At 35.4% G+C, this 21,438-nt stretch overlaps 2 protein-coding genes across 2 annotated transcripts; one reads left to right on the top strand and one right to left on the bottom strand.

Annotated features, from left to right (window-relative positions):
• Positions 1 to 10,232: 10,232 nt before the first annotated feature.
• Positions 10,233 to 17,165, top strand: LOC108994085 (protein ABCI7, chloroplastic). Its single transcript, XM_035687863.1, has 3 exons — positions 10,233 to 11,185; positions 15,822 to 16,081; positions 16,695 to 17,165. The coding sequence occupies exons 1-3, from the start codon at positions 10,310 to 10,312 to the stop codon at positions 17,011 to 17,013; spliced, it is 1,455 nt and encodes a 484-aa protein (XP_035543756.1). The 5' UTR covers positions 10,233 to 10,309; the 3' UTR covers positions 17,014 to 17,165.
• Positions 17,166 to 19,185: 2,020 nt separating this feature from the next.
• On the bottom strand, positions 19,186 to 20,071 carry LOC108994040 (thaumatin-like protein 1b). Its single transcript, XM_018969108.2, has 2 exons — positions 20,023 to 20,071; positions 19,186 to 19,891 (listed from the first exon to the last, which is right to left on the bottom strand). Exons 1-2 carry the CDS (start codon positions 20,069 to 20,071, stop codon positions 19,215 to 19,217), a joined length of 726 nt encoding a protein of 241 aa, XP_018824653.1. The 3' UTR covers positions 19,186 to 19,214.
• Between the last annotated feature and the right edge of the window lie 1,367 nt (positions 20,072 to 21,438).

The raw sequence follows: 21,438 nt of genomic DNA, 5'->3' as shown, positions 1-21,438 counted from the left end.
CGGAATGAGAGTCAAAACTTATCTACATCAGTTTCCTAATAGTTCAACATCCATTTTCTTGCAAAATCTATGAAAATCTACCTCTGAATGTTTGTTGACTTTCATGGGATTCACCCACTCCAACAAAGAACTTCTCATCAAAGTATATTGTTCTTTGTTTCACGCCATATGTGATGCCAACATTTGGATGGAACGCAAGTTCTAGCGGCTTCTTAAAACGACTAGAAAGAAATGATGATCAAGAGAATTTCATCAGCATAGCTTCTGGATAGTTTTGCTGTGGGCTGTTTGAAAAGCCAGAAACCGGGTCCATTTTGTGGGGTGATACCTACGAGGCGGGTATCACCCCTCCCCCGCCCCCGCATGGGTGGGGGCGGGGTCCCCCGTCCGCTGCCCGGGGTGCGGGGGTGGACCCCCACCCATCCGCACCCCCGCATCCCTTATTTTGGGCCTTCGGTACAGTACATTTTTTTGGGCCCTAAATGGCCCAAAATCGGTTTTTGGGCCACTTTGGGTTCAGAATTCGTTTTGGACCATTTTGAGCCTATTATTTAGATTAAAAAAAATATAAATTTAAAAACAGAAAACAAATAATTTTTTTTATAAGTAAATATTAAGTTTCAACTATTAAATAATTAAGTAATATTCAGTACTAAGGTAGTAAGACACTATGCTAAAATAAATAGTTTACAATTATACAAATTAAGAGAACTAATAAACTATTACACTATTACAAACTCCTCTAAAAAAAAATAAATATTACAAATTGTATAATTAACTATTGTAGCAACATTACATTAATTGTAAATTAACAAAATTGATTTTGGGGTGGAGCCGTAGCGATGAGTTCACTGAGTTGTGTCGATTGCTGTGAGACTGAAAATCAATAAGTTAAAAATAAAAGTTAATAAGTTATAAAACCTGAAATATTAATAAGTTAAAAATAAAACAAATTAGAATTAAAAAATCATAAAAATGAAACAAAATTTTAAATGCCAAAAACAATTAGGGGAGAAATTATGCAAACCATGGCAATGGTGAGTCCAATACAAAGTCATACTGCATCGGAAGTAGCCGTAGACGCCGTGTCATGTATCACTATAAGTATTAAATTTGAAATCAAATTAATGAATACCAATTAAATGAAAATAAATAAATTAAAATAAGAAATTAGAAAATGAAATTAAAATAAATACCAGATCCAGACTGATCATCACCCTCCTCCTCGACGTCGGCCTCCTCATACTCAAGAACATCCGAAACATGAATTGGAGTTCCCTTGATCCAATTCTGCATGCAAATCAAAGCCTCCGCAGTGGCAGGAGCTAATGAACTCCGAAATGAATCTAATACACGCTCTTCGGTGCTAAAGGCCGACTCTGAGGCTACTGTGCTAACAGGGATGGCCAAAAGTGTGCGGGCTATCTCTCCAAGGATGGGATACTTCACGGCATTCATCTTCCACCAACTTAATATATCGAAATCTCGTGAAAATGGTAGAATTTATGCTACTAAGTATTTGTCTATCTCTGACTGAGCCTCTACAGAACTCCGGAGGAATGAGGTCTGCTCATACCTCTCACCCCACTCCAATCTACGCCTTTTCCCAACCTCGACTTCAGGAAACTGTGAGCCTGAGGCTGAGGGGGTAGATGTAGGTGCCACAATATTACCACCCTGCAGGGTGGAAAACTCATCAAATAATCTAGTAAGGGTTTCCCGAACCCTTGCTGCAATAAGCTCCGCCCATACTTGCCCGTACGCAAGGTCCAATCCAAATATCATGCCATCCAACTTATACTTCGGGTCAAAGACGACAGCTACATATAACAAAATATTAGCCCTAGTTAAATCTCCCCAATACTTGTTGTACTTTGACTTCATAATCAATGTCATCTCCCGCAACCTAATGTGACCACCCGCGACCATGTCATCTAATTCTTCTTTTACCCTACATATTTGCTGGCATACAACATTGGATGTAGGGTGCAAAGTTCTGGATAACCTCGTGGTAACATCGTAAAAAAGTCTCAAAAACTCTACAAAAATAGTTACAATTTCCCAATCATCAGCTACGAGTTTCCCCAATCCCCCGTGATCATCAAAATATTTAACATATTGGATGTCTTCATCACCCAATAATGCAAATGCCAGCCTATATTCTTGGGCCGCCTCCAACATCAGAAATGTTGAGTTTCATCGTGTAGGCATATCAGTACAAAGGTCCTTCTTAGATGTTAGACCCGCAGATCTCGCAGCAATCTTGAATTTCTCCAACCTTGAAGGAGAAGATCCCACCCATCTCACAGCAGTCCTAACCCGAGCAATCGAGTCATGAAGATCTCTCAAACCATCACTGACAATCAGATTCAAAATATGTGCCGCACATCTCACATGCAGACACTCACCACCCATAAGTGTCTTATTTGCCTCTCTAAGATAAGTTTTCAGATGTCCTAATGCAACATCGTTAGACGAGGCATTATCGACTGTGACTGTAATAACTCGAGTCAAACCCCACTCTTTTATTGAAGCCTCTAAGGTCTTCCCAATTGTCTCACCCTTATGATCGGTGATTTTACAAAATTTTATAATTTTTTTTTGTAATGTCCAATGGCAATCAATAAAATGCACAGTCAAAGACATATAATTAAAATTTTGGATCGATGTCCAAGTGTTAGTGGTGAGACAAACAAATTGATCCACCAATTGACCCCTCAACTTCTCATTTTCAATGTAAAAATATTTTTTTACATCCTTTACCACTGTGTGGCGAGAGAGAATATTAAACCTTGGTTCCAAGTAGTAAGAATATGCTTGGAACCCTTTCCCGCCAACAATTTGAAAAGGTAGCTCGTCCATTATGACCATACGAGCTAGATGTCTTTTACACTCATCGGGATCATACTTAGTATACCCTCTCAAAGTTGCACCCCCACTAGTCCCATCCGCCATTTTTTGAAGTCCAATTTCTAGCCTAGATTGGCTTTTCTCTTGTAATGATCTTAATATTGGACTTTTTTTGCATTGTTCTTCTAAGTGAACCTTTAATTGTGAGGTGCCATATTTCCTATAGTGGCATCCATAAATTTTCCCACAATGGTTACACTTGGTTTGGGGGTTACTTGAGTCACCACCCTCTAGTTTGGTGAAATGACTCCAAACTATTGAAGCAGGTTTCTTGCTGTACTTGAGGGCCGGGCAAGGTGCCGTAGGGCTAGGGGTAGGGGTATGAGTAGGAGGGGTAGGTGTAGGTGTAGGGGTAGGGGTAGGGGTGCCCTCGGTCTGGAAAGGAGAGCTCGCACTAGAATCCGCTGGCATATCCATAAACTCAAGCAACCAAGAAATCTGAAATAATAGAAAACATAACAACTATATAATGAACATAAAAGAAAAGTAGAATAAAAAAAAGTATTAGTCAATGAAAGAATTGGGCGAGGAAGTGGCAAGAGTATTAAGCGAGTAAGGTGATTTAGGCGAGGAAAGAGTAATGATCGAGGAACTTAGGTTCCCCTAGACTCCATGCATGAAACACGTTACGTATAACGTATGATGATTGAGAATGCTTATGCCACTACCTAAATATTATAAATTTGATTTAAAGTTTCGAGGCACACACTGTTAGCGTAATTTTTACAAGGACCGAGGTAAGTAACTATGATTGCATTCTTCTATACATCACTTTATGTAAACTGTGAGGTCTCTTTTGTAACTATATATAAGTAACAAATGTTTATGAAAGTATCTATACATATGAGCCTTCCTTGGTAATCCCTTTTCATGAACCCTATTTACAACAAAGGTTATTATAAGTGATTTTAGAGTGCATGAATGATGATATGACTGAATATTATATAATATGACTACATATTTTAAAGAATGAAAGGTGAGGTAAAGTTAAAGATAAAGAAAATACAATTGTATAACTGAATGTGTTTGATAAGATTAATGAATGAGCCATATGAGAATGAGGACAATACCATGAGGTTGGAATAGATGGCAATGTTGGAATGCATCATTTGTGGTGCACCTAGTGATGACTAATTCCTAAGGTTCAATTTATCTGTTATCTACGAGAAGAACCATCGATCCGCTAACACGCGGGGGTTAACAATGTGTAATGACCATTAAAGGATGAGGTTAAGGTAATAAATAACTAATGATTTGAGGTTGAGGAAATAAAGATTTTTGTAATGTCCTAAGGTAAATGTTTTATGTATGCTTAAAGGAAATGTTTCTCAAGAATGTTAATGATAACTTAAACTATATGTTTATATTATATTTATTACATGATGTGGTTCTTACTGAGTATTAGACTCATTTAACTATTTTTATGTTTTGTTCACCCTAGGTGAGGAGACTTGTGGGGATGCTGCGAACAAGGATATTGTCTCGGAGAATGAAAATGACATTGAGGCTTAAGGCACCAAGCAAGAAATCTACATTTCATTATTTTGTTTTTTAGGAGATTCGTAGTAGAAGACATTTCATTGTTTTATTCATAATTTCTTAACAAAGTCACTTTCGAGAACTTTTGTTTTAATAAGTTATTTGGCTTTACTCTATAAATGTTATGGAGTCTTTTATACTTGGTGCAAAGAATATATGCTCAAGTTAGTAGCATCCATTCCTCTAGCTCAACATGCCCTAGAGCGGGTTGTTACATTTGATCCCTCTATCCATCCCAACTTGTGAGATCGATACCCCAACTTGAATTCTCACCATAGTTTGATCCTTGTTTTCCATCACTAATTAGTAATCAACATTTTTATACAAATAGCTAAATTGTTAGGGAATATGTGATAATGGAATTTTCATAAACTCATGCAAAAGTATTGGGTGCTAAGCTTATTTACCATTTAGTTAGACCCTTCAAATGTAAGACTCTAAAAAGAATTGAAAGTGTTATCACATCAAACATTATGCAAGTTCGTTTTATTTATAATTATAACTTGTACAATGAAAATAAAATTTTACTTCAATAGCATCTTAGGAGATCTATTGACTTGGAACTTGTTTGTTAGAAAAAGTCTTCTTACCACTTCGATGCGTTGTATCTTTATCAGACGAGTTCTTATTAGTAACTAGAAGATAATCATTGACATGCTCCTTCAAGTCCAAGGCGGTGAATACCATGTTGAGCTTCTCCTAGAGGTGGTAAATTGAGTTGTTGAAAGTGTTTTAGTAAAAATGTCTGCTAGTTGGTCTCAAGTAGATAGGAATCGAACTTCAATGAGTCTCAGAGTAATCATGTTGTGAACAAAGTGGAAGTCGATTACTACATGCTTCGTGTGAGCATGAAATACTGGATTCACTGATAGGTAGGTTGCACCTATGTTATTACACCATGAGATTGGTGCTTTGGTGTGATCAACAAGAAGTTCACTCAACAGAGACTTAAGCCACTCAAGCTCAGCAGTTGTGTTTGCCAAGGCTTTGTACTCAACCTCAATGCTAGACTAAGCTATTATTGCCTACTTTTTACAACTCCAAGAGATGAGAATATTGCCAATAAAGATACAGAAACCACCTGGTGGACCTTCTATCATCACACGACCCTATCCAATCTACGTCAAAGAAGGCTTGAAGTTGAGTGCTGGAGGACTTTAAGATGTGAAGACCAAAATAGAGTGTGTGCTTGAGGTATCGGAGAAGGCACTTGATTGATTGGTAGTGAGGGAGTTTGGGATCTTGCATAAATTGTGATAACTTGTTAACTAAAAGGGCAATGTCAAGGCGGGTGATGGAAAAATATGCAAAGTAACGATGAATTGGGATCATCTAATGTTTCATCATTAAAAGTTGAGAGGTTAGTGGATGTTCCCATAGGAGAGCCAACTAGCTTGGCCTTAAACATCTTGGTTCGTTTGAGTAAATCTAGTATGTATCGATGTTGAGTTAAAACGGTGGCTCCCTTGTCATCGAACTACTCCGACTCCCAAGAAAAAATTTAATCCACCCAAGTTCTTGATTGCTAAGTCTGCATATAAAGAGTTGAATAATTCATCAATGGCAGAGGATTTGCAGCAAGTGATTATAATGTAGTCTACATAAATCAAAATGTACATAATGAAGGCATCTGGGGTCTGTATGAGCAAGGAAGAGTCTGACCGAGAGCCACGAAATTCAAGTACTAGAAATCAATTTGTCAATCTAAATAACCAAGCTTTTGAAGCCTATTATAGACCATCAATGACCTTCTTCAGTTTACAAATGTGATATGGATATTAAAGATGAGAGAAACCCGGTGGCTGTGATATGAACACTTCCCCAGATATATCCATGTGCAGGAATGCATTTTGAACATCTATGTGGCTGATAGCCCAACCTGCCAAGAAAGCCAGAGATAAACTGTGCGCACTGTTATGGGCTTAATGGCAGGACTGATTGTCTCAAAATAATCGATACTAGATCATTGATGGAAGCCTTTGGCGACCAGTCAAGCTTTATAGCGATCTATTTGGTCATCAGCTTCCCGTTTGATGCGAAATAACCACTTTGAACCAATGGCGTTACAAGCTTCACCTAGTGGAATTAGTGTCCATGTGTCGTTGCGCAACAAGGGATCAAATTCGTTGTTCATAACTTGATGTTATCTTGGATATTTTACAGCTGAAGAATAGCAGATGGGTTCCACCATAGATGAAGGAGTTTCGACAATGAGGGTTTTTGGTATTGGGTAGTGAATGGTACCATCATTGTAGGTTTTGGGTTTGGAAATTTGACTGGAGGAGGAGGTTATCATGAGATGGATGGAAATTGGTCCCGATGTATCTAGTGGTACATTTTTTGGTTTTGGAGGAGACATGGAGGTGTAGGATAGAGGGTACAACCCATGTTTACTTGGCCCATGCAGTAGAATTGTTCCCTTAGCTTGGTCCTTCACAAAAAATCAAGAGGGGTGAAATTCAAAGTCAGTGTTAATGGTGGCAGTGAAAGTTTGGACTGACATAAAGTTTTTTGTTATTTCAGGAACATGTAAAATATTGTGTAACACGAAGGAAAATTCTGGTGTGGAGATCTAGGCAGTGCCCGAGTGTTGGACAAGGAGTTCATTGCCATTACCCATTCTTATCTGATCTGACTCGATTTGTTCCTCAATTTTGACATTAAGGTTTGCTAGATCAAGAGTGATATAATGTGTGATGCCAATGTTCAAATACCAAAAGGGGTCTGAGCTTTGAGATGGAGATGCCACATAGGCTTGCATGGCTGAGGACTCACTTTAATAGCTATCATCGAACCTATGAAAGCAACAAAGAGCAGTGTGGCCAATCTTGTTACAAACTTGACAAACAAGTTTGGGGGGCTGAGATATGCCATGCCCCCTACCTCAAGTGCCTCTATAGTTGCTGGTGTTGTAAGAGCTGTGATTTCCATAAAAGGATTGTGAGTGCCCACCATAGCTTGGGTGAGAAGAGACATACTTATTGTTAGCATTAGCGCCCACCATTGATAAACGAAGCTCGTGAGCAAGTAAATGACCATAAAGATCCTTGAGCGAAATAGGCTTGACACAAGTGGTCACAAAGGTGACAAATGGATCATATTATGAACCAAGACCTTCCAAAAGAAAGGAAACAAGTTCAAAGTCACTGAGGGATTGATCAATGGTGACTAAGGTGTCTGCAAGAATGGTGAACTTGTGGAAGTTTTCAAAAACGGTAGAGCTGGCCTTCTTTAGTGTTGCGAGTTGGTAATGATGGAAAGAGCCCAAGAAGAAGTAATAAACATGTTTTCCATGATGAACCATAGTGCACATGAAGTAGTGCATTTGATGACCTGAGTCAAAATTCATTCTGATAGTGAGGAATCCAGAGCAACTTAAGATGAGTTGATCCTGAAGCATCCATGATGTGTAAGTCGGGTTGGTGACATTTGATTTGACAGGGAGTTTATAACCGACGATGGACAAGAGAAACTGCCATCGACAAAGCTATAGAGGTCCTGACCTTTCATATTTGTAACCCTTTTGATGAGGTTATGAAGTGGCATGACAGAGGTGGGCATGGGTGGTGGTAAAATAGGGCACAAAGAAGAAAATGTGGGGACATATAAAAAGCAGAGGAGGGAAGATCAGTCATGGCTGTTGTAACTTTAGTCTAGATGACTCTTGATACCATGTAAGACTCTAAAGATAATTCAAAGAATTGCCACACCAAACATAGTGCAGGCAAATTTTATTTATAACTATAAGTTGTACAATGAAAATAAAAGTCTATCTAGATACCATCTTAAGAGACCTATTGATTAAGAACTTGTTTGTTAGAAGAAGTCTTCTTATCATTTGGTTGTGTTGTATCTTTATCGAATGAAATTAGTTTGAGCTTGTTCTTCTTAGTAACTTGAAGATAATCATTGACATCAAGCAATGCCACCCTTTCCTGATCTCTTTCTACTCAGTTTGTGTACTCTGCATTAATAGGTATTGAGGGGTACAAAATTGTTTGCTATTTACTTGAAAATAGATGGCTTATAAATGTGTTGGATGAAACAAATAGCTTGGGAGATAGATATTATAAACAAGATAGTCTTTTTTATACAAAGAAAATAGTTTTTTTTTCCTTTAAAAAAAAATAGTAGTACAATAAAGATATTTGATTCTTTTCAGTTATTGCATTTTTTTTTAAATAAAAATCAACCTAGCTTAGATGAGTTTAAGTAACAAATAGCATCCGCATCGTTTGTTTTTATAATTATTCTCATTTTATCATTATAATTTTTTTCAGATTTTCACATAAAATAAAATAGACAATTCAATTTTTTCAAATTTCAAAATAAAAATAATATTCAAAAAATATATGCTAACAATATTTTATTCATTTTTCAATTTTTATCTCAAATCATCTTATATCATCTCATCTACAAAAACAAATGAGGTTGAGTTCAAGTAGAATTGTTTTTTTAAGTAAAAATCAACCTAACTTAAGAGCATTAATAGTGGACTCAACAAAATTATATTTTGACCAAAATTTAAATAAGTTGCATAAAAACTCACTATAGTGGACTCAATAAAACTATAGTATTTTTAATTTTCATCATTTTCATTAGTAAAATTTGGCCAGCCTAAGTTGCTGGCCAAATCCTTCCTTGTTGCACCAATTGTAACATGCCACATGAACAACTACGATTGCGAATGCCATTGAATCCATCTCAACTCCTGACTTAACCATTTGATTAAACATATAAATAATCAAACCATGTTTGTTTTCCATGATGTCCAACTTGGCTAGTACAGTCCAAGAAATAGTTTGGTAAAGAAAGAATACACCTTACAAAAAATTTGAACGTTATAAATAGTTAAACCAAAGAAGAAATTTGGTTTGGTAAACTATACCTTACAAGATAAAGAAAAAATCATTATTTATGAATAATATGAAAGTTAAAAAATTAATATTTACTTTTTTGATAATGAAGAAATATTCAAATTATAATTATAATTAAAATAAATGAAAATGTCAAAATTAATATTTTAATAGAATAATGATAGATTTGAAGAGTCTATTATTTGATATTGTTAAAAAATAACTAGTTAAATTTATAAAAATAAATTTTCAAATTAAATTTTGATTAAAATTTGTTGACCACACTACTAATGCTATAAGTTGAGTTCTGGTTGGAGGGTTCGGTAACCATTTTGTCTGTATCGATGGTTAAGAGCAATAACATTGGTCTCATAAAAAAGAGAGGTTTCATCAAAATTTGATGATTTGGGGGTTAAAACGCTGGCATTGAATTCGGTATACTATCAAAGCTCAAGCTTTGAGCTACAGTATCTTCACTTCCATCTCTATATTTGACGATATACTATTCATTCTCTATTCTTATTATTTTATTACAAAATGTATTTCTTACATTTCGTATAATTATACAATGTAATTATTTTATCTTTTCTTTTGAGTGCCTTTTTTACTAACACTACTGCATAGTGGGTGTTAATATATTTTTTGGTCTTAACAATATGAATGACCCTCTAGTTAGTATCAATAATTTAAGTATAAAATTAAATTATTAATGTATATATAGTTAGTGTAGTTGTAAAATAAAAAAAATAAATAAAAATATAATTATTAAAAAAATATATTATATTATTATTTTGTTGAATTTAATGACTAATTTAATATATGATTATGAATAAAAAAGTTTGAATTTATGAAAAATAAATATTTTTCATCAAATTTTAAAGATGAATGTAATGAATCATTTTAAAGATGAATGTAATGAATCCAATGAAATGCTCTAATGCAGGCGAAGTACTCTTCTACAAGACGCTCCGTAACTCCAAAATCCAGAAGCACTACCGTCGTCCATGGCTGCTTTCGCCTTCACACCCGGCCATCAAAGACCTCCAATCCCACCAGTCTCTACTCAGGCCAAGTCTCCAAAACCCAGAATCAGACCCAGAGTCTCACTCCAACCCTCTCCATCCTTCTCAGACCCCTTTGTTCTCCAACTAGCAGAAACCCTTGAAGATTCTCTGCCCACTTCGTCCTCTTCAACACCGTTGCCTCTTCAAAAGCTCAGAGATACCTCATCCGAGACCCTCCTCTCAACCCCTTGGCCCTCCCGCAAAGACGAGCCCTTTCGCTTCACAGACACCTCCTTCATCAAACACTCCCAAATCAGTCCAATCACTCACCCTCCTCATTCCTCTGCTCTATCAGGCGTTTCTTGGAATACCCAGTTCCCCAATCTTGTCATTGCTGATGGGTATGTCGTAAATTCGGCGAATTTGTCCGAATTGCCAAGTGGGGTTTTTGTTGGAAGCTTGTTGGAGCTCTCCGAGGAGAGTATCACCAGAAGGGTCTGTGAATTATTGACTAATTCAGTTTGTGGGGACTTGTTTTGGTCTATCAATGGGATTGGCGCGCCGGATTTGACAGTAGTGTATGTTCCGGCGGGGTGCAAGGTAGATAATCCGATTTTTTTTAGGTACATTTCGGTTGAGGGTGGTGACGAGGGCTCAAATGCATTGCCCATATCAAATCCGAGGGTGTTTGTGATGGTGGAGAGGGGAGGGGAGATTGATATAATTGAGGAGTTTCTAGGTAAGGATGAGAAGAAGAGTTACTGGGCGAATTCGGTTCTGGAAGTGGTGGTTGGAGAAGGTGGGAAGGTTCGTCATTCATATATTCAAAATCAATCTTTAAATGCTGCTCATATAAAGTGGACTTCTGTCCGGCAGGTGAACTTTTGTTCTTGCTTTTTTCTTGTTGTTGAATTTATGCTTTTTTTTTTTTTAATACAGTGCTTATTTGATATGTTTGCAATTTGGTGAAGATTGTTGGAAATGTGAATTATTTTCCTCTTTAAGCATACGATTGCAGCAATTTTTCTGAGGTATCATTTAGCATGAGGAGATAAATGGGCCACTTTGAGACTTAATACATGTGTTTATTTTAGTGGCTTTTGCTAAGTATTGTAAAATGTGTGGTTGTTAACACATATGAAAAGCACTCACATCAAATTATTGATGAATTGAAACTGAGAACTTTTAAGAGTTATAATGATCCATTATTATCATATTTAATGTAAAGATGCTGAATTTATTTGTAATCCCTTTTCTTACTTACGAAAAAAAAAATTATAATCCCTTTTGGGAAACGAAAAATCTAAATTGAGGATGGCCTTAAGCCATCTTGGTAATCCAAAAATAATGAAGAATAAAAATAAAAGGACATGGTGTTGAATACCAGCTCCATTTAAATTAGGATTCTAATAGCTGAAGGAACTATTTCAAGTAATTGGGCTTTTGTGCAGCCGCTCAAACATAGCCAACATTTCTCTTGCATATCTGACTCATTCAGGCGCATGTAATTCAGTTATATGTGCTTCATGTCTCCTTGGATAGTTTGTTTGGAAATTGGCATGCCAAAGTTCCCATCACGGTCATAGACTGATTAGGTTTCCTTCAACCTCTTATGGTGCACTTTAAGATAGGAAAACTTTTGATCTTGGGTTGGTTATGGTTGGGAAAAAGTTTATCTTTTATAGATTGAACTAGGATATGCTTTTTTTTCATTTTACTTATCAAAAAAAGGATATGCAAAGATAGGGGTAATGGAATTGAGGGCTGTTTCTTTGTGATTCTGTGAAAGCTGGTTCTTAAAATTTAATAATGATAGCTATTGAAGGGTTTTGGGTCAGATTTGAAGGATTTACTGGGGGATAAAAATTATGAAAAATTTAGGGTTTAAAGGCTCTAAAGGGTATCAGACGGTTCAAGGGCTGTTTGAATGGTGACTTGAAGAGTAAAAGTGTGCCAAAGAAGAGAAGAGAGAGAAAGAAATGAACACTCTTGTCTTAATACTCACATCACTCAATATTCTATAAGCATTATAGGTAAGGACTCTTGCAAGCCCAAGACTAACTTGAACTTAAAGAAAACAAACCTGAGACACTTAGGAGATGTTTGGACACAATTTCTATCTCATCCCATCTCATCTCATCCTATCTCATTTCCTTCCCAAACATCATTTAAATACAAACACTTTCAAACTAATCATTTCAACTTTCCCAAACTTTCAAACAAAAAAAATTCAACTTTTTCAAATCTCAAAACAAAAATAATATTAAAAAATTATATTCTAGCAATAATTTATAATATTTTTTATTCAACTTTTTCTCTCTCCTTTCCCAAAACCCAATAAATACTCCAACTTTTTCTGGTTACCCTTTCAATTCATTTCCCTGTTGAGCTCTTTCCTCAACATGGAGGATTCAAATTGCAGGGCTTGAGGTGACACTTTCTTCTTTTGAGGCTTCATAGGCCTCCTTATCTTAATTCATATATGGGTTGTCTGGGAGTTCCTTGCAGCTCGCTGGCAATTCTTGTATCATTGATTAAAAGAATCAAAATGAGAATCAAAATGAATGTCTAGAACATAATGCATAGGCGATGCTCTTGAATGTGTCCCATGTACTTGGGCTCTTTCCTATTCTCATGATCAATAAAATCTTATTTACCGTTCAAACAAATGTCTAGAAAATAGTTTCTATGTTGACTGAATTCTAATATACTATGCTATTTGGCATTGGTCTTGGTATCAGGCTACTAATGAGCTTCCATATGAGTCATTATTTGCTATATGAATTGGTACAGGATTTCTTATTGAGATGCTTCAAAACTATAGCTTTGCAAAAAGATAGCGTGTATATCTGAAATGGTGAGATGAACACAGTGAAGAAGAAGTGGAGCTCATAGGATGAATAGAAATTAAAGATATATTATTAATTAAAGCACTAAGAAACAGAAATTTTTCTAAGGCTAATTAAAACAATTAGTGTCCAGTGGTGATGTATCCAATGCTACTTAGTTACATGACAAGGTTCTAAGTTTACGGTAAACTCACTTATCAAAAAAAAAAAAAAAAAGTTAATGGTAAACTCGTTCTGAGATATTTGAAAGATTGTATCATTGGGATCTTGGGCCTATGAGCTACTAAAATGGCACTGCCTCTCCTCACAAAGAGAGTGGAAGGTGATATCATGGATTAAAACACATTAGGTTTCTGGGTAACTTGCCAAGCAAAAAGTATTTCTAGGGGCTTGTTCTTGAAATTGGATGGTTGCATACAAGCAAAGTTCCAATCTGATCGATTTCCATTATATGATTGTCATTTTTTTTAGTAGATATATATATGCCGAAAACCGTGTTGGATGCCTTGGCTTGCTGGACCTCAATTCGAGGCGTGCGACAGATCAAAGCGGTTTGGAAGATGATTCCTATCTGTATTATGTGGTGCTTGTGGTAGGAGCGCAATGAGAGGATTTTTGAAGACAAAGAGAGATCAATGGCGGAGCTAAAAATGTTATTTTTTAGGACCCTTTGTACTTGGGCTATTGCAGTGGACTTTAATGGCATGGACTTTCATTAGTTTTTAGTTTCTAATGCTCCTACATAATTAGGGTATATTCTGTTTTTGTATTTGACAGTTGTTTGGATGAATAAATACTTATTTTACTTATAAAAAATATATATATATATACACACACACACACACACACGGATTAGTAATCTTGACTAGCAATATATGGTACTCACTACTGATGTAGGACTCCTTATAGACAGCATATCTCTAATCTATGTATAGTACACTTTAGAATAAGAATAAGAATAAGAAAAGTTATGTTCTTGGGGTTAGTGTGAACAGTTGCAGTACACAAAGGAGAGTTAGAAGAGAGAGAGAGAGAGAGAGAGAGAGAGAAACATGGTAAGGCCAATGTGTCTCAGTTCTCATAATACTAAATATTTATTTAACTAATGTGTGAATTCTATACATACAATGAAGCCTATTTATCAAGACTCATATACTTTTAGGCCCTGTTTGGATAGTGAAAGTGTTTCATCTCATTATTACAACTTTTCCAAATTCCCACACAAAATATAATAAGCAATTCAACTTTTTCAAATCCCAAAATAATAATAATATTAAAAATAATATTTTAACAATATTTTATTCAACTTTCAACTTTCATCTCAACTCATCTCATTTCAACTCACTATCCAAACGGCACCTTAAACTATTATGGCTAGGCTAGGACTACAAATTTGATTAGTGAAATGAAAAATTCTAAGAAAATGTGATAAAAGACTCCACTATTAATAATCCCACTAATAATCCAGGGAAAATTAATTAAGAAAATAATCCTAAAAAAAATTATGTTCAGGAAATTAGGGAGGCGTAGATCCATAAAGTTTCTCCTAATTCACAGGAAACAACCCAATTAAACCTTACTTTCAGTCATAAGACAACATGATCACGACGGAGTCAGGGGTTGACGCATAAAATTATACACCCTCATTTAATTTTTTTATTTGAATTTCCAGGGGTTACTCAAAGTTTCCCTCCCCCCCACTTTTTGCTTGTAAGATATGCCAATGCAATGGTGAAAATTTGGTGCTTGAGTCATAAAGTTGTTAGTTTTTTAGTAGAAAAAAGTGTTATTTTCTTTTCTCAGTTTTAGAAAATTTAATTTGTAGTGATTCCCCTATTCCATTGGTTATTATGGGGGCTATTTAGCATAGTCTTTTAGCGAAAGATTTAAATGCATAAATTTGACCTTGGTTACAGAAACTGCTAGTGCTACAGTTACAAGAGCATAAATTTTGCTCTGCTTTTTCCAATTTTTCTGCCCACTGTATTTCCTCCACTCTCTACCCTTCAGTGCTGATAATATTTGTGAAAGGCACGTCAGGATACAGCCTAGTGGTTAATGGAAGAGCTGAAGGATCAAACGTCCTGTGTTTGATTCCCCACTAGAAGTTCCCTAGATTACCTAATCCACAGTTCTGGCCAGTGGGGTCCTGTGTTGGAGTTTACACCCCAGGGATGGGTTTGAAGGGTGGTCTGACTATGGTTGTGAGATCAGTAAAATCTATAATGCAACCCTCTCATATATGTAACAACATTGTCAATTACTTTCTTGAGGGAAGTTTCTGTTCACTATGCGTTTGTGTTGCCTGCTGTGCTCATGTGTCTGTGAATATGTGGTTTTCTTCCATCTCTATCAGGTGTATTTTTTACAGATAAATCTTTTACCACCACCTCAAGTATTCTTTCAGCATAATGCTTCATTTCATGAGCATAGTGGTATTTTAAGAACTTGTATTAATTATTCACCTAATGCCTCATAGATGCTTATGCTCTTGGTGCTGTGATGTTTTCATTCTTGATTATCTCCTAGGCACCAAATGTTTGTTAATATAAAGTGCATGAAATTCTTTGAAGCCTATTCTGTTAATTTTTTTTTTTAACAGCATATCTTTTGAAATTAATCCAGAAATGGCTGATCAATAATTAGAAGTTGATTATTTACAGGAATCAGCTAGTACTTACGAACTCGTAGAGGTAAGCAGTGGTGGAAAATTGAGCCGGCATAATGTCCATATTCAGCAATTGGGCCCAGAGACAGTCACAGAGTTATCCTCATTGCATTTGTCTATCAATGAGCAGACACAAGATCTACATAGCAGACTAATCTTGGACCATCCACGAGGTTATTCTCGACAACTTCACAAGTGCATTGTGGCACATTCTCAAGGACAAGCTGTATTTGATGGGAATGTAAAAGTCAACAGGTAACTCTGCTCTATTTGACGGCTAGTTATGATGAGTACACTTCAGAGAGTAAAGAAAAAGTTATCATGAGTACACTTTAGTTTTGTTCCACATCATCCTGTGAACTATTTGAAATCATATATGCTGGAGTACATTCTTAGTTCCAAGCCTATTCAGTTTCTGAGTTGTAGTTAATTGTTTGTTGATGGCTATTGCGCCGCATTGGTGGGCACAATTTTTAATTTTGATGGCCTTTTATTATTGAAGCCGACTATAAAATGATGGTTAGTTATGTTACAGACTGTCTTGAGTTGCATTCTTATTCTAGTCATTTATCTAGCTAATTCTGTTTGATTTAGACGTCCAGTAACTATTTGCTTGCTGATAGATACACCTTGTTATCTAGAACTACAAAAATGGAAGAAAGAAAGAAGTGCACAGGCTTTGGATTCGAAGATGACTTGAGATGACTTGAAATGAGTTGAGATGGATTGTGAATAGTAATGAGATGAGTTGTGAATAGTAATGAGATTTGTGAGTTAAAGTTTCTGAATAGTAATGAGATGAGTTGAGATGAGCTGAGATGTCTTGTGAATCCAAACATCTCCTTAATGTTTGCTATATATTTTGCAGATTTGCACAGCAGACAGATGCAGGACAACTAACAAGGAGTCTGCTCCTTGAACCTCGTGCAACTGTGAATGTCAAACCCAATCTCCAAATAATTGCAGATGATGTCAAATGCTCCCATGGTGCTGCAATTAGCGACTTAGAAGAAAGCCAGCTCTTCTATTTCCTGGCACGTGGAATCAACTTAGAGACAGCAAGAAAGGCTCTCCTCTTCTCCTTTGGTGCTGAGGTGGTAGAGCGTCTGCCTTATTCTTTCCTCAAAAAGAAAGTAGAGAGCCAAATTAGAGAATTGTTGGCTCCCACAGTTAAAGGGTCCTCATAGTGGACTATGGACTTGTAAGTTTTCTTATGTTTATTTGTTTTAAGAAACAAAGCTGTGAAATTCTAGAAAATTTTGGTCATTCCGAAATTGTATACAGCCAGCCGAATGCTCCATTTAAATTTAGCGAAATAATAGTTACAGTTGTGAGTATATAAGTGCCGCGCAATCATTTTGAAAAAAAATAAATAAATACAGAACTTATATAAAAAAATTAATTTTTTAATATTGAATCATATTCTTTTTTAAAACGACTGTATAACGTTTATACACTTTACCTTCCTTTCATATACTTCTTTCACTTTTCTTCCTTTCTACGGTGTAGAGTTTATCTACACCTTATCGAATTAAATGAACACTGAATTCTAAAATCACAGGTGGTTTCACTTTTCAAGGATACCGTTCATGTGTGACCTTGAAAATCACGTGATTTCAGCGGCTCTCTTAGAGGAAACCTTTTTCAAAATCTTTTGGGGCTTCAATTATTTCTATAAACATCATTCCAATGTGATATCAAGTTATTCTAATTAATCATTTTTATGTACTTTTTTTTGAAAATCATTAACGAAACTAATCATAAGTGATCTTGCATTCACATATCTCTCCAATGACGTCAAAATAACAAAGATTTTTTTTTATGATTTCTAAAAATTGAAAGTCCAAGGGGTATAAAAAACAAAGATTTTTTTTGTGTTACCTATTAAAAAACAAGGATTTATAAGTTTTGAAGTAGGAAGCTTTTTTCCAAATTAGTTACATCACCAATTCCTAATTATGTTTATCCAATTTAAATGCCATTAAATGGAAATCAAATAATATAGTAAGTAAAGTTTAACTTATTAGATGCCAAATGATATAACTAATCAAGTTTGGTTTATTAAAAAATTATATATATATTCAAAACAAAAGGGCGTCCGAAAACACAAAAAGAGAAAAATTGAAATCCTAAGCTCTTTATACATTTTTTGTATTTGTATTTTTTTTTATTTTAATAAACCACGTGACATCACATGGTAGTAACACATCAGGAAGGTCATCTGAGCTGTAAACTTCAATGGCCAAGTAGCATTTTTCTTGCGTATATAATTTTCATTCAAGATTAGTAGAATCTTTTGGTTTTCCTAAGACATTATTTTCCCAACTCATTCTTTTTTGGGTTTTGTAACTAATGGATTCATCTCTACATTAGAACAGTAGAGTAATGTACTAACAGCCTTAACATTAGCACTCCTTTTTTAAAAAAATTATACTTATTTTATAAAGGTTTAGGGTTTTTTTAAGTTAGTTGACATGCTATCTTTCAAATAATAAGCGCATCCGCCAAATATACAAATCGTTTTATAAAACTCGGACAGATAAAAGCTTCCAAGAATGGAATATTTTTCCTTGTCTTTCTCTAATGAGAAACTAGGCATTGATTAGAATTTAATAGTGATTGATTTAGGTTCCCAAATAAATGTCCCATTATTTGTCTGTCATGTTGAATCGGCTTCAATATGTTGTGGTGATCTTCCTCTTAAAAAGAATTAGATATTAGAAATGGTTGAAAAGGAAAACTCTAATTTGTTAAATGAGTATTTTTTAAGCTAAATTTTTATGATATTTTTTGTTTTATTTTTTTGGTTTTTGGTTTTTATGTTTTTGACCACTTGTTTTAAATCTTTCTTGCATTTTAACAATCCATTATTCATGTTGATATGTCGTTTCTAATGATTCAGTAACAAACCAAACTTTATATATTGGAACTGTCTGAGATAGATGGCAATGGTTAGAGGTCTGCAGTTGATGCAGTTGGAGTGTTCAACCTGCATATCCATTGAAGACCTCATGCTAAGCAGTTCTTTCCAAATCCTCTTAAAGAAATCATGTTGATAAAACAAGTGATCTCTACTCTACATTCCATACTAGTTCTGCAGAAAGCACAAAGGAGTATATCACTTCCAACAGGAATAAGATCAATCCTCTGCTCCACTTAAAATGGATGCTCTCCATATAACACTAGGAGTTTTGATCTTTGTATTTCTACAAGTAATTAGATTGATAAGTGAATGATTAAAATATCCTGCATTTAGTTAAACGATATATGGTTAACACCATAGTCACAAAAACATCTTCCTCTTCCAAAAATTGTTTTATTTCTTTATGAAATGGTCATTTCCAACAATACCAATACCTCAATTTCAAGGATTTCTGGCATGTGAAGTTTATGAGGGACAAAAGGTTATATTGTAGCTGGTTGCCCTGGAGCATCTATAAACTGGAGGATCATTATCATGTGGATAGGTGTGGGCAAGTTTGCATAATTGCTTGAACTTTTGGGAGTACTCATTAGGCTGGCAAGCCTGTGGACTGCTATAGTTCCCAGTGCAGCAATATTTTGGATCCTTCAAACCATCACAAGCACTGTAACACCCGACATATCGACCATCCTTGTTCTTGGCCACTAGGCTACCCGGACACACATTACTCACATCTTCAATGCAATCTACAACAGGGCACAAACCTGTTCCTCCAAGCAGAGACCCGCCATCCGGTTGGATCCGGACGGCCAGGTTGTGCCCGTGGTTCAAGCTCACTTCATAGGAGACCACTGATTGTTTGATGTCGAAATTGAGTAGGGTCACCGGATAAGTGGGTGGTGGGGATTGGCAGTCTATGGAGCCAGAACCACAGTCCCCAGTTTCACATGAAAAATAGGAGACATTGTAGGCACAGTTTGTCCTAGCCCAAATGCTTCCACTCCATTGATCAGGCATTGAGAATAGCTCCAAGGTTCCCGGACCGCTCTCAGGATCAGCATCACCAATTGAAGGGCTGGCAGCAAGCCATATTGTGTAAGTGCATTGGTTTTCGAAGTTGAATGTTACCTCAGAGTGTGCACCTGAAGAAGATATGCACAACTGGTTTAGATCAATCACAATAGTTTTATCACATTAAGATGACAGGAATGCTCAGCATTATGCCAGAAAGATTCGAACCAAGACACAGAAAACAGAAGAAAGAATCAATTACCTGTAATTAGTAACAAGAGAAGAAGGTTGATAAGAGTTTTGCCACCCATAAAGCCTTGGCTTTTGAGTTATCAGATGTGAGAGTTGGGATAATGGAATAAGTTGAGAGAGGGAGAGTTTATAACTGTAGAGGCTGAAAGCGTATCGGGTACGATATACATAATTTATATGGAAGAGATCACTGAATTTGGAAGGAAACTATAATTGGAATGTAAAAGTTTTTTTGGCTGTAAGACTTGGCTTCCATGGATGCCAAAAGTGTAGATACCATACCATCAATGCCTGATCTCAACCTAAGGTCAGCATGTTGTTTTGTTCTACATAAATGTTGAAGTGAGCAAGGCTGTCACTTTCCAATTCTAAGCCTCATTATTCTTTGAAATTTGTTTTACTCTTTGGAATTCCATTGGCTTTTAGAAAGCAAAGACATTCCTCAGAAACATATCCATTAAAAGGTAGTCGTTATTTGTGTCCTCCATCTTAGTTATAAGACAAGAACAATGCAAAGATTTCGTTTGGAAACTTTTCCTTTCATATATTATTTTGGTGTTTGTTTCTAATTTTATTATTCCCTTTAGTCTCCTTCCCCGATAGAAGAATCTCGACTCCATCACTGATGGTACTAAATTTAGGTTGTCTTTGATTTCATTTAGCTGCAGTTTGAATAGTGAGTTGAGATGAGATGAAAGTTAAAAGTTAAATAAAATATTATTATAATATTATTATTATTATTGGAATTTGAAAAAATTAAATTGTTTATTATAATTTGTATGAGAATTTGGAAAAGTAGAATTAATGAGATGAGATGAAACACTTCTTGTATCCAAACGGGACAGAGAAAAGTGCTACTCACATCCATACTCTATGTTCAATAGGATTGTTGAAAGAAAATTTATATACCAAATCAAATTATACTACATGAATGGTGTGTGGTGTAAAGACTTTCAAATAAAATTATTATTGTTAAAATTATAATTAGAGTTTATCCTTTTGAATAACAAACAAAGACATACATTTAAACTAGATTACAACTTATCACTCTTTCTTTGTACATATAGAAAGAGTGAATGTCTCAATATTGGTTTAGAACAAAATTTTAACAGAATCAGATGTAGGTGTGTAGAGCATAATTGTAAAAGAAAATATATAAATTGCACAAACTTAACATAAATTTTACCATTTCTAAACAAGTTCTGTTTTTTTTTTTTTTTAATTAAATAATGCTAAATACAAACTCTTTGAAAAAAGTGAAACCCATCATAAAATTTTAAAAAAAAAGGATTGTTCAAGTGAGTTTTACTTTTTTTAAAAAAACTTATACATCCTGGACTTGCACAAATCATATTTCAGTAAGTCCCAATAGGGTTTAGATGAATGTCACAATATCATGCAATATTAGATACAGAAGCGAGACTCT

The sequence above is a fragment of the Juglans regia genome, chromosome 2, assembly GCF_001411555.2.
Source record: "Juglans regia cultivar Chandler chromosome 2, Walnut 2.0, whole genome shotgun sequence".
Taxonomy (NCBI): domain Eukaryota; kingdom Viridiplantae; phylum Streptophyta; class Magnoliopsida; order Fagales; family Juglandaceae; genus Juglans; species Juglans regia.
This window is presented reverse-complemented; position numbering and strand designations above follow the sequence as displayed.